The following is a 12,086-nucleotide window of genomic DNA, read 5'->3' as shown; positions in this document are numbered from 1 at the left end:
AGGCCCAGGGCAGGACACAAAAGAAGAACCCCTTCCAGGTGACAGGTCCCCCTACCGCTGCTTTCAGACCGATGCCTCTGCAGCCCCCCCACCCGCCCCATCCGTGCCCTGATACGCCAAGCAGCTCCCAGCTCTTTTCCAGGATCTGAGCAGTGCTGTTGAGATGGAGGAGAGAGAGAAGTGGACATGGCAGGTCCTGGCTCTTGCTGTCTGCAGATGGGAGTTGCTTTTGCAATCTCTGTAGGTCATTGTGCAACTTGCTAGTCTCTGGACCTCTGATTCCTGGACATCTGTAAAATATAGACAGTGATGATGCCACTTAACTCATGGGGCTGCAGGGAGGTGCAGACCAGATCAGGGCCTTAGAGTGTTTCACAAACTCTGAGGTGACAGATATTCATAGTGTTATGTAGATCAGTGGCAGATTTCCAGAAGGCAGGTGGGGATAAGGGTGAGTGAGTCATAAAGAGAAAAATTGCCCCACTTCTTGAAGGAAGTTCTCAGAAGGCTGGGGCTGGGTGGCTCCGGTTACAAGGCAGGCATAAATAGTGGGTGCCTGCCCCACAAAGCCTAGTTTTTCTGGAGCTCCTGGCCTAGCAGAAGCAACCTGTGAGTGTGTCTGTTCTTGCTTCTCATTTTATTTTCCCCACATCCTGTGAATATCCCCTTTCCCACCTGAGCAATTCATCTCACCAATCTGGGGGAAGAAAAGGTGTGCGTAGCTGTTCAGGCTTAGGCAGTGAGGACGTGGGCGTGGGGAATGTGGTGGGGTAATATGATGCTCTTCTGCCCCATAGTTCTGTGGGAGATTGGCTTTCTGAGCCGGGGTTGTGGGGGTGGAAGAGTGGGATGTGGTACCTACTTGCCAGACCCCAAACACCTCTGTGTGGAAGCCTCTGGTAGAAAATGAGATTCTGAGCTGGGCGCGGTGGCTCTCTCCTGTAATCCTAGCACTCTGGGAGGCTGAGGCAGGTGATTGCCTGAGCTCACAGGTTCGAGACCAGCCTGAGCCAAAGTGAGACCTCTGCTCTAAAATAGAAAGGCGTTGTGGTGGGCACCTGTAGTCCCAGCTACTTGGGAGGCTGAGGCAAGAGAATCGCTTGAGCCCAAGAGTCTGAGGTTGTTGTGAGGTGTGATGCCATGGGAGACTCTGTCTCAAAAAAAGAGAAAGAAAGAAGGAAAAGAAAATGAGATTCCACCTTCTCTCCCAGCTCCTTCCCTGACTGCTTCAGAAAGAAGGAAGGTGGGGAGACAGGCCAGGTGTGCACAGACCTGGCTTCTAAACCCTCCTGGTGCCAGCTGCTTGTGGAACACGAACAAATCAGCTTCTCTCATAAGTATTTACTTAAGTATTTACTTTAAAAAAGTATTTACTGGATTAGGTCTCTGATTTCCCAATGCTCAGTAAGATTTTACTCTGATAGCTTAGTGTCAAGTGGACACCGCATGAGTTGCTGGGGCTGGGCTTCCGCCCACTGAATCCTGCCCCAGCTAAGATGCCCCGTCTGAATCCTGGGTCTGAAGACCTGAGAGTCTGCTCTCTCTAAGGTCCTGCATGTTGCAGTGGGTGGTGGTGCCTTCTGTGCCACCTCAGGCTGGTAGGCAGCGTGCCTATTCTATTGCCTTTCATTCTTCCCCAGAATTAGGCAGGGCCATGGGGTTGCTCTGGCCTGGGTCTGGCCCTCAGGGCTCATGACCAAGCCTCTGTCGGAACAAGAGATTCTAGGTAGCTACTGCATGCTGTAAGCTCACCTAGGTGTTCTAGAGACTCCCAGGAGACCTGGGGAAGTGGCGAGTTCAAAAGTGAAAGAGGCCAGTACAAAGTAGGGGTTATCCATAGCCCAGAAGCACCAGCAGTGGGGAAGAGGGCACTCTAGTCAGGAAGCCCCTCCCCTACCACCACCCGACCTGGCCTGGGGACGCCCTTCTTCTCTGCACAGGGCCCTCTGGCTTTGTTCCCAGCCTCTGCATTTCTGACAAGCTCTTTTTACTCATAACTTTCCAGCTACTCTTTGAAAAGAAAGATGGTCAACACAGGGAGTGACCCACCCTGGGTCCTATATCCAATCTGACCTCAGTACCTGTGACCCTCTTGGATGGTAACTGGATGTGCAATTGGATAGCTTCTCTCCCTTCCCCCCAGGCTAGACTTCCACCCCACTGAGCCTGCCTGGCATGTCCCCTTCCCCCATAAGATCTCTTTTCTGAGCACTCTCAGGCAGTCCGAAAAGAACTGCAGGTGTCTCAGGGTCTCTCCGGCTGCTGGTTTGGTATCTCTGATGCTAAATTTTCACCTGGGTTTCCTCTGGGAATTTTCTCACGGAAGGAGCATCTGGTCCAGGAATGTCCATGCTCAAGACAGACATCAATGAGCATTTAGGATTCTGGCTCATTTTCAGACCAGCATGTGGGTACCAGTGCTCGTCCACACAAGGCAACAAGTGAGAAGAAATAGGCTCCCTTTGAGCAAAGCCAGCTGCTGCAATGGTACAGGCAGGGAGAAGGAGGTCCGGGAGGGGTAGCGTTCTCCCCGAGACACTCACTGAATCCTTCCTGCTGTGAAGACAGACAGCCTCAGTGAGGAATGCTACCACCACCAGGCCAAAGGTAGTGCCCACGGAAAGGTGCAAGAAAAGACCACATGGGTCATTTGGGAGTAGGGGGCTGTGGTGTCAACCTATATCAGAGTTGCAGCTGGGTAACTCCTGCCCTCCAATGCCAGACCATGTGCCCACCCTGTCCGTAACTGCTTTTGGAGTTCTGCTGCTCTGGATCCCATAGTAGGAAAGAGAGAAGGTGGGAATGGGAACGTCCCCTGACCTCCAGGAACTGGGCCAAGTCCAACCCGTGTCCTTGAGCCAAGAGCATGTCTTTTCTCTCTGTTCATTTCCCCAGGCCATGCTGCTCCTTCTTTCAGTGCTGGTCCTGCTTGCACAGCCTCTAGGATACCTAGAAGCAGAAATGAAGACCTATTCCCACACAGCAGTGGCCAATGCTTGCACCCTGGTCATGTGTGGCCCAGTGGAAAATGGCCTGCCTGGTCGCGATGGACGGGATGGGAGAGATGGCGCTCGGGGAGAGAAGGGGGATCCAGGTAGACCAGGGGCTTGTGGGTCTGGGTGGGCACTGAGATTGTAACCAACCTGGCAACTCTGAATACTCAGCTATGGAAGGCTTGAAGATGGGCTTCTTCCTGCTGGGTGAAGGAAAGGGGTGCCGTTTCCTCCAACCTTCAGTTCACTCTACTCCACCAGCACACCAATGGCTGTGCTGAGCCCCATATGCCTCCCTCACTCACCCAACTGCCCTGATCTCTCCCCTGGGTCCTGAGATATCTCCCATCCCAAGAACAGGCAAATAGTAGATAAATTACTGACATTTGGGGCCTTCTACAATCCTGTGCCAACAGTCAGCAATTAATCATTCTGATTAAACGATGGTTATGAAGGGTATTAAATATTTTTAATATTTAGTTAAACCATACACCACGAAAGGTGGGAAAAGATGAAGTTCCAAGGCCCCAAACTCAGGCCTAATCAAAAGGATTTGCCCTAATACATGACACGAGGAGCTTGGGCAGTCACTTGAGTAGTTCATTTAATCTACCCAAAAGTCTCACAAGGGACATATTAGCTTCCTTTGACAGGTAAGAAAACTGATGCAGAGAGGCTAACCAGCTACCCTTCTGGAAAGTGGAAAGGACATGGGCATTTGCATTAGGCAGGTCTGGGCTTAATTGCTAGTTCCACCTCCACACGGGAACCCCAGGACAAGCCACCCAGTGACACTATATCCTAATTTGCTTATCTGCAAATAGGAGTAATATCTATCACGAGTGACAAATAATTGAGCTGCAGCTTGATTTTTATTGAGTCTTCAGGACCAAGTTGCATCTTCCTATTGTACCAAATAGGTGAATTCTCTTAAGGTTACCAGAGGTACAGATGAGTAAGGCAATTATCATTGGAGATACTGCCCCTCACTCAGGGTGAGAGGACCTGGGTCTTACTAGTAAGAAGGGAGAATTTAATTAACCAGCAACATGAACCAAGGGGCCACCAAGGTACAGGCGAGGGCTTCATAGGCATCAAATATGGCTTCAGCTTTCTGGAGTTTCTTTGTTTGAGGAAGAAGGAAACTAATGACATTTAATCCGGAAAGAATACGCAGTATCCCTAGGCCTTTCGTGCGGTTAGGGGCAAGTGAGTATCTGTCTGCCCCTGACTGACAGCACCTCCCAATGCGAAAGGGCCTGGGAGGGTCGCCCAGGGGTGAACTCAGAAGAGGCATGGGGTTCACCACACCAGTTCTCTTTGAGGGTTCCCACTCCCAGGGGGCTTTTCCCACCTCAGGCCTCAGAGCTGGCTGCATGGAATGTGGCTGAGACCTCCCTCTTTTGTGCCTGTGCTTGACCCCGTGCACACCCCAGGCCTGGCTTTGGGTTGGTACTCAGAGGACAGTGCAGGATGAGGCTCCTCTATGGCCTTCAATTCCAGTCACTTGGCCACTATGGGCCTCAGAATGTCCTAGGGAGCTTGGGCATCCTCAGAATCCTGACCCAAGGACATCTGTGTGGGCAAAGTCTGCACACTGGTGACAGCCGTCCCTGCAGATTTGGAAGCATGTAGTCCCCAGAAGTTGCTAAAAGAAAAATTGGGGCCTGAGAAAAGAGACCATTGATCAAGGGTGGAGGGTGGACCTGGGTGCTGCGGACCACCCTGTCGGTGGGCTTCAGTCCGAGGGAAAGCAGGGAGAAGGAACGAGGAAGGTTGAGAGATCGGCGAAGGAATGACAGTCTGACACACTACGGGTTAAAGTATGCAGCTGTAATTTCACTGTGAAAGCATGCAAGTATTTATACACTTTTTCTTACAGGCAGGGGGCGTCATACACAAGAGTTATTTTGAGTTAGTGGGAGAGTTACAATCATTTACTTAGATGTACAGATCTTTCCTTTATGTTTGCAGTTTTTCATGCTTAGGTAAGTTCTGATTATTTGAGACATTTTCAACAACAATTCAATTGCTCTGCCTTTTGTTGATAACAGTCAAAAGCATGTCCAGACTAAACAATACAAAGTTTAACTCATTATAAAAGAGCTGGTCTCAGCATGGTTGTGAAGTTGTTTGCTTCTTCCTCTTTCCAGAGATAACAAGGTTTGCATTTTTTTGCTAACTGCTCAAGGCAAAGGGAAGGCTGGCATAATTTCTTACTTTTCTGTTTATCTTGCTTTCCCTGCCTTTGCGTGATTGTACTATTTTAATTTGTATATGATCATTGTCTATTCTAGTTATAAATGATTCTTCTTGTAACACCTGGGGTCATGGTGGTGATGCCCCAGATATAAGGAGGCAAGTAAGACCCAGATCCTGCCTTTGGGAGGAAACTCTTTATTCCTTCCTGCCCAGATGGACTCAGCAGCAGAGCTCCTGCAGGGCTGCCCTCCTCCCTGGGATAAAACCATACACCTCACAGCAGTCCACGGTCCAGCAAGTCCATTCTCCATCTCTGCCTGCTCCCCTGACTTCAGGGCCCCAGGCCACTTGGCTCCAACATCCTAGTTCTTGCTGGTCCCCGACCATACTTGGTTTTTCCCTTCTTAGAGCCTCATCATTTGCTCTTCTCATGGACATCCCTGTGACTCACTCTTCTCTTCTCTTGGGGCTTTGCTCACAGGCTGCCTTCTCAATGAGGTGTCCCTTACCAGATTCTACTTAAAACAGATGCTACCACCCAACACACTCTGTGTTTTGTTTTTTCTAAGAGGCACTCAGTATTATCAAATATATGTCATATGGTGTACATTTTCATTTCCTACTATTTCCATGCAGTAGAGTTGAAGCTCCAGGAGGAAGGGATTCTTTGTTTGCCTTGTTCACAACTTATCCCCATCATTTAGAATGGTGCCCAGAATGTAGAAAAGGGCAGTAAATATTTGTGGAATGAATGAGTGAATGCAAGACGTAGGGGAGAGGAATTTTAGTAGCCAAGGCAGCCAAAATGCTGGGCCATGAAGCTTCATTTCAGGTGACACTAGGATCAAGAACCAGGTCTCTGGGGATACCAGAATACAAAATGAGTACTTTGGAAGGCATGAGCTCTGCTGTTAAGGGTGGCACCCCTTCCCCACTGCAGAACTCTCCTGTCCTCTATGGTTTGTGTGCAAAGAACAGGCAGCCTCTAACGGTCCGTTCTAGACAGTGACTTTTTTCTCTCATCCCATCTGCCTGCTGCTAGCCTGGCCAAGGCGAAGCCCACATGAGGCTCAGTCTGCAGCTGTGGGATATAAGGCCTGTCCTATAACACTCTCTGCTTCTATTTCATCCCTGGTGTTGACTGTAAACAACAGCAGGACACAGGCATGGAATCCCACTGGGGATGAATGAAATTCAGATGTCTCCAGGTGGTGGTGGTGCTGCTAGGATGTCAGCACAGAGTCTGCTAACCACCAGGCAAATTTGGTCACTTCTTCTACAGCCACACTCTTGCCTCAGGAAGGCCTGGCCTCTCCCGTCCTGACAGCATGATTCCCAAGTCTGAAATGTCACTTTCCTTCTGCAAGTCTTTCTAAATTCTCTCATCCTTTAAGTCCTACTTCCTTCTTGGGGAAGATGGTCCTGAGTATGTGCGTATGAGCTATAACGAGATGAGGGACGTCTCACTTAATTGTCTTTCTCATCTGTCACTGGTCTCAGAGTTTATCCTGAGTCCTTTGTAGAGCAGAACTGGATGCTAACACTGCATCCAGCCTGGTGTTAAGCATAAAGTAGGCGCTGCATGGTTGGATTCTTAGTGAACAAACGCGTGAGTGAATGGACAAGTCTCTGAATGAATGAGTTAGCATCACTTGTCTGGTGTCCCTTCTACTGTAAATGTTGCTCCCCTGATAGATAAGAGGAAAGCCTCAGGTTGCCTGATGTCCACGCTGTGGCTCTGGAGCAGGGAAGGAGCACTGTGTGGGAAGTTAGATGGGCCTGCACCCTCCCCCCACTCTGGAAATGCTGTTTCCTCACCTGTAAATGGGTGTGCTGATTCCTGGACCACCACTGGACCAGAGTGTGCAAAGGTAGAATGTCTCTGCTCTTGCAGAATTGTGAAGGAATTTCAGGGACTGGACCCTGCAGGCAAGGGGTTCCCTCAAGACCCAGAGCCAGGCTTTGTCTATTTCTTCTGTGGCTACAGGTTTGCCAGGAGCTGCGGGGCAAGAAGGGATGCTGGGACCACCTGGCCCAGTTGGGCCCAAAGGGGACGATGGCTGTGCTGGAGGACCTGGACCAAAGGGAGACTCTGGACCACGTGGTGAGCAGCTGGGCATGGAACTCAGATGTCCCAGGTGGTGCTTTGCCAGGTTTCCCAACAGGCAGGCCCAGAGCTCATCCCAAGAAGAAGGAAAAAGGTCATTCTGCAGGTGGCACTGGGCTATTTCAGGCCAGATGGTGCCTACTATTGGGCAGTAGGACAATGGTACCTTTCAATCTCTGTTCTTACCCTCAGCTTATTGTGCACTCCCCCTGCCAGAGGATGCAGTGTCACTGACTGGACTGGACTGTCCTTTTCCTCAGGACCTCAAGGACTTCCAGGTGTGCCTGGTCCAGCAGGGAGAGAAGGCTCCCCGGGGAAGCAGGGGAACATAGGCCCTCAAGGCAACCCAGGCCCAAAAGGAGAGGCTGGGCCCAAAGGTAGGTGGATAGTGTATGGCCAGTCTGAGAGGGGTGGGGAGGAGAAATGACAGCAGCTGTCCATGATGTGACCTGAGGCCTGCTCAGAGTGCCGGGAAGAGCCCAAACCATCAAGGCTGGTTGCCATGCACACTCCCCCCACTACTTCCTCTGTAGTCTACCCTCTACAGAGGAACCCCAGGAAGCAAGGAGCAATCTCCTCACTTTTCTTTCAGACCTTGGAGTTGTGGATAAAAGACCTTCACCACTGAGAGAGTCATCCCTCCCCAACACACCCTCAGCTGCCTTTATTCCTGTGTGTTCCTTCTTTAGGAGAAGTAGGTGCCCCGGGCGTGCAGGGCTCTGCAGGGACAAGAGGCCTTCCAGGGTCTAAGGGAGAGAGAGGTGCCCCTGGTGACCGTGGAGCCCCTGGAAATGCAGGGGCAGCAGGTGAGCAATGGAAAGAGGTGGTGCTGGGCTAGACCTAGTTCTGTGCCCACTTGGGGCTGCCAATGCCTACATCTTCCATCTGCACCGGTAGTGTCAGAACTGGTATTGCTGGACAACAGGGAGGGTACATATCCAGGGAGGGTGAATTTTGGGGACTGTTTTTATTTAAAAAGAGTGCAGTGCTAAGCAGTTAGGACAGTCTGCATATAGGGAAGGTTAGGAGTTGGGTGATGGAGACAGTTGTACCCAGGGGGTGCTGTTTGCTGGGGGATGTTTGCTGGGGGATGGGAGGTTCTGTGGACAGAGAGGGGATGTTACCGGGCTCTGGGAGCAATCTGTCTATAGGGAGAGTGTATCACTGGGCAGTCAGGAAAGGTGAAAATGCTAGAAAGTGGGTGCACAGCTCAGCCATCCCTTCTTTGACCCCAGGGCCTCCTGGAGCTGTGGGTGCACAGGGAACTCCAGGTGCCAGGGGACCCCTGGGACTGAAGGGGGACAGAGGAGTTCCTGGAGAGAAAGGAGCCAAGGGAGAAAGGGGCCTTCCAGGTAAGGTAGCAGCTCCTGGCCCTGGAAACCCCCACCACGGCATGTGGAAAAAGAGGAGGTCCTCTTCAGCTCAGAGGCCTGTCCTCTGGGATGTGGGCCCCATTAATGACAGGTGAGGGACAGAACTCAGGAAAGGCTGACAGGCTGGAAGGCAGGAGTGTTGGGTTCTGGTCTCAGCCACCTAGTGCTCATGGCAAGGCAAACCCAAGCAGCTTCTCCATCTGACCATTCCGAAAACCACAGCCGCCTTCCTCATTCATAGGATAGGTTTGATCATCAAAGAACCCAATGGATGGGAAACACATGAGCAATGTGTGTTTTTGTTCTACTACCCCCAACCCCCCAAAGTGGACATGCCATTATATTCCCAGAATTTGGAGTCAAAATGTCATCTGTTTTGACGCCAGTGAGGTATAGAGATGAGTTTATACACAATAGAATGTAAGACACCCTGAGGAGCAGGGGCTGACTGAGTCGGCAGATGTGAGCTTGCTGGGGGCCAGCTCCGCTCCTTACCTCCACCCCCAAATGTGTCCAGCTGGACATCATTCCCTGGAGACCCAGACTCTGAGCTCTTCCTAGGTTGTCTGGACAAGTCTTCACTCAGTCATTTCTTTCCCCTGCAGATGTCACTGCTCTGAGGAAGCAGGTGGAGGCCTTACAGGGACAGATGCAGCACCTGCAAGCCACATTCTCTCAATATAAGAAAGGTGAGTCTTAGATCTGGACCTGGGACAGCCACTGACCTTGGGCCCCAGACTGGGTCTGGGCCTTGCTTTGGGGTTGGGCTGGGGCTAGCCTTCGGTAGAGCCTGAGGCTGAGCCTGGCCCCAGGTCTTGGATGGGAACAAGCTGGGACCGAGTCTAGGGCTAGACCTGGGACTACAACAGGGAGTGGGCTCAGGATGGTATGGGTGGGGCCAGAACTGGGCAGGTACATCCCCAAACCTAGAATCAGATCCATTGCTGCCCAGCCTGGGGCAGCGCAGAATTCAGGACCTTCCCTAGGAACTGGGGCTAGGATACTTCTCTGGATGAGGGGTTGACCTTGGTGTGTGGTCATCGAATATCCTACCTTAGATGCTCTTGGGTCACATAGCGGGCAAGCCGCATCGGGGCTTCTGCCAGTGCTGGGCTCTGTCTGCCACTCCCAAGGTGTTTAGAGCAGAGATTCTGCCCTAACTCTGGAATGCTGAGGAGTCAGAGGCTTCTAGGAGCATATGCACCATTTACACCTTGGTCCCCAACTGCTCCTGCTCTTCCTCTGCCCTTCCTGACATCTGCTATGAGTCCACGGCCTTCAGGAAAATGTCAGTGAACCAAAAAGGAAGTTAACTGAATAAGTAGAGCATAAAGGGGCCTAATAGAATAAGACATAGGTAGGGTTGGCTCCTAAGAACCCAGACTCAGAGATGAAAGTTTTAAGCATTTGGTGTGTTTTCCTCTCTCCACAAACATGTTTGTGTATGCACTCACTCGCAGACACAAAGAACATGGCATATGTACCCACTATTTAAATACCACCACTCACTCCAAACCCATCTATACACATGAGCTCAGATCTACAAGCACACATGAATGTAGCACACATCCAGACTGACCCTAGGTATTCCCAGGTGCCTTTGAATGGATGGACAAGGATATCCACAAGCATACCTGCCTAGGTGTGTGGAACATAAACCCAGGAATAGCACATGAACTCTTGCAGTGACCTTGTCCAGGGATGCTCTGCCTGTCATCCTGAGCCCATGGAGAATCTTTCCTCTGAGCCCTTGTTAGAAATGCTCAGAGGTGAAGACCAGTGGGCCAGGGTATAGCCTGGCTATCCCAAGAAGTCCAAGGGCACAGACCTATCTGGAGTCCGAGGGACCAATGTCCTTGGCAGATATCCATCCTTAGGCCCATAAGCCACAAGGATGGAGATGAACTGGAATAAAGAGATACCTGACGTGTGACATAAGTGATGTTTTATAAAGTGAGGCTTCACTTTAGAAATGAGGAATTGGAATCCTGATGAGGAAAGTGATTTTCCCTTGTCCACTCAGTCAGTCATTGCCAGGGTGGGTATGAATGCTTGGTCTTCTGGCTCCCATTCAAGGCTCTCTCCAGTGCAAACCCCACCCCCTGCCTCCCATGCACCCCTTGCCCTCCTCCCCTCCCTGGCATCTCCCCCATCTGCCTGGGGCATCACCCAAGTGCATGCCAGTAGGCCATGAGCAGAGATTAGCACATGACAGCCCTCAGATATCCCACCCTATCCTCTTTTCCCCCACCCCATCATATAGCACAGACCCTGCTTCTTATGCAGGGATGACAGTGGCTGGCTGTATTGTGTTTTCTACACTCTCAAATACTGGCCCAGACTAAATGGTTATCAACCTGAGAAAAGTTGCTTAATTTTACATAGTAATTGAGAAATGGATTCTGGCATACACTTTGAGCTGAAATAGAAATGTCTGAGCTTTGACATCAGGAAGTTTAATCCCTACATGCATATTTGATGGTTGCATGACTTTAGACCTCTTACTGAACCTCTCTGAGCTCTAACGCTCTCATCTGTAAATGGGGAACAATGGTACCACCTTATAAGGGAGCTGGGGATGCTCTGGAACTTAGTATCTCACTTGCATTCTCTCTGGTGCCCTGACACCCCATATGGGAGGTCTGAGAAGCACAGGTTGGAGCACAGAGGTGTCTGAGTCTCTGAGCTCTGACCAGGTGCAGCCACAGCCCAACCTGAATCTCCTCTTCTCCTAGCTGAGCTCTTCCCCAATGGCCGAAGTGTAGGGGAAAAGATCTTCAAGACAGTAGGCCTTGAAAAACCTTTTGAGGAAGCACAGCAGATGTGCATACATGCTGGTGGACAGTTGGCATCCCCACGCTCTGAGGCTGAGAACACTGCCTTGCAACAGCTGGTCATAGACCAGAACAAAAGTGCTTTCCTGAGCATGACTGACACCAAGACAGAGGGAAAGTTCACCTACCCCACAGGGGAGGGCCTGGTCTATTCCAACTGGGCCCCAGGGGAACCCAACAACAATGGCGAGGCAGAGAACTGTGTGGAGATCTACACCAACGGCAAGTGGAATGACAAGTCTTGTGGAGAGCAGCGTCTTGTGGTCTGCGAGTTCTGAGCCACTTGGGTAGGGTGGTGCTTGGCCCAGTAGGCTGGCAAGCAAGTCAGTGCCCGGACCTGAGAGCTGCTGACATCCTAATAAAAAGGTGACCACCTCTGCTGGCTGGGGCTTCTCTACAGAACAGAGCCAAAAGTTTGGGCTACCACCAAACACTTCTCAGAGTAAAACATGACTGCTTTCACACACTGGAAGACCTGCCAGGGGATGAAGGGGCTGGTCTGCAAAGGCTTTTGTCTCCTGCAAGGGATAAAAGTAGGTATCTAATGCTTCCCTGTCCCCAAAGCCAATGACTCCTT

At 50.9% G+C, this 12,086-nt stretch overlaps 1 protein-coding gene across 1 annotated transcript; it reads left to right on the top strand.

Annotated features, from left to right (window-relative positions):
- Nucleotides 1-546: 546 nt before the first annotated feature.
- SFTPD (surfactant protein D) lies at nucleotides 547-11,882 on the top strand. Its single transcript, XM_053584849.1, has 8 exons — nucleotides 547-609; nucleotides 2,896-3,094; nucleotides 7,183-7,299; nucleotides 7,563-7,679; nucleotides 7,992-8,108; nucleotides 8,538-8,654; nucleotides 9,281-9,364; nucleotides 11,411-11,882. Exons 2-8 carry the CDS (start codon nucleotides 2,899-2,901, stop codon nucleotides 11,785-11,787), a joined length of 1,125 nt encoding a protein of 374 aa, XP_053440824.1. The 5' UTR covers nucleotides 547-609; nucleotides 2,896-2,898; the 3' UTR covers nucleotides 11,788-11,882.
- The last annotated feature ends 204 nt before the right edge of the window (nucleotides 11,883-12,086 follow it).

This window comes from Nycticebus coucang, chromosome 3 (assembly GCF_027406575.1).
Source record: "Nycticebus coucang isolate mNycCou1 chromosome 3, mNycCou1.pri, whole genome shotgun sequence".
NCBI lineage: Eukaryota > Metazoa > Chordata > Mammalia > Primates > Lorisidae > Nycticebus > Nycticebus coucang.
This window is presented reverse-complemented; position numbering and strand designations above follow the sequence as displayed.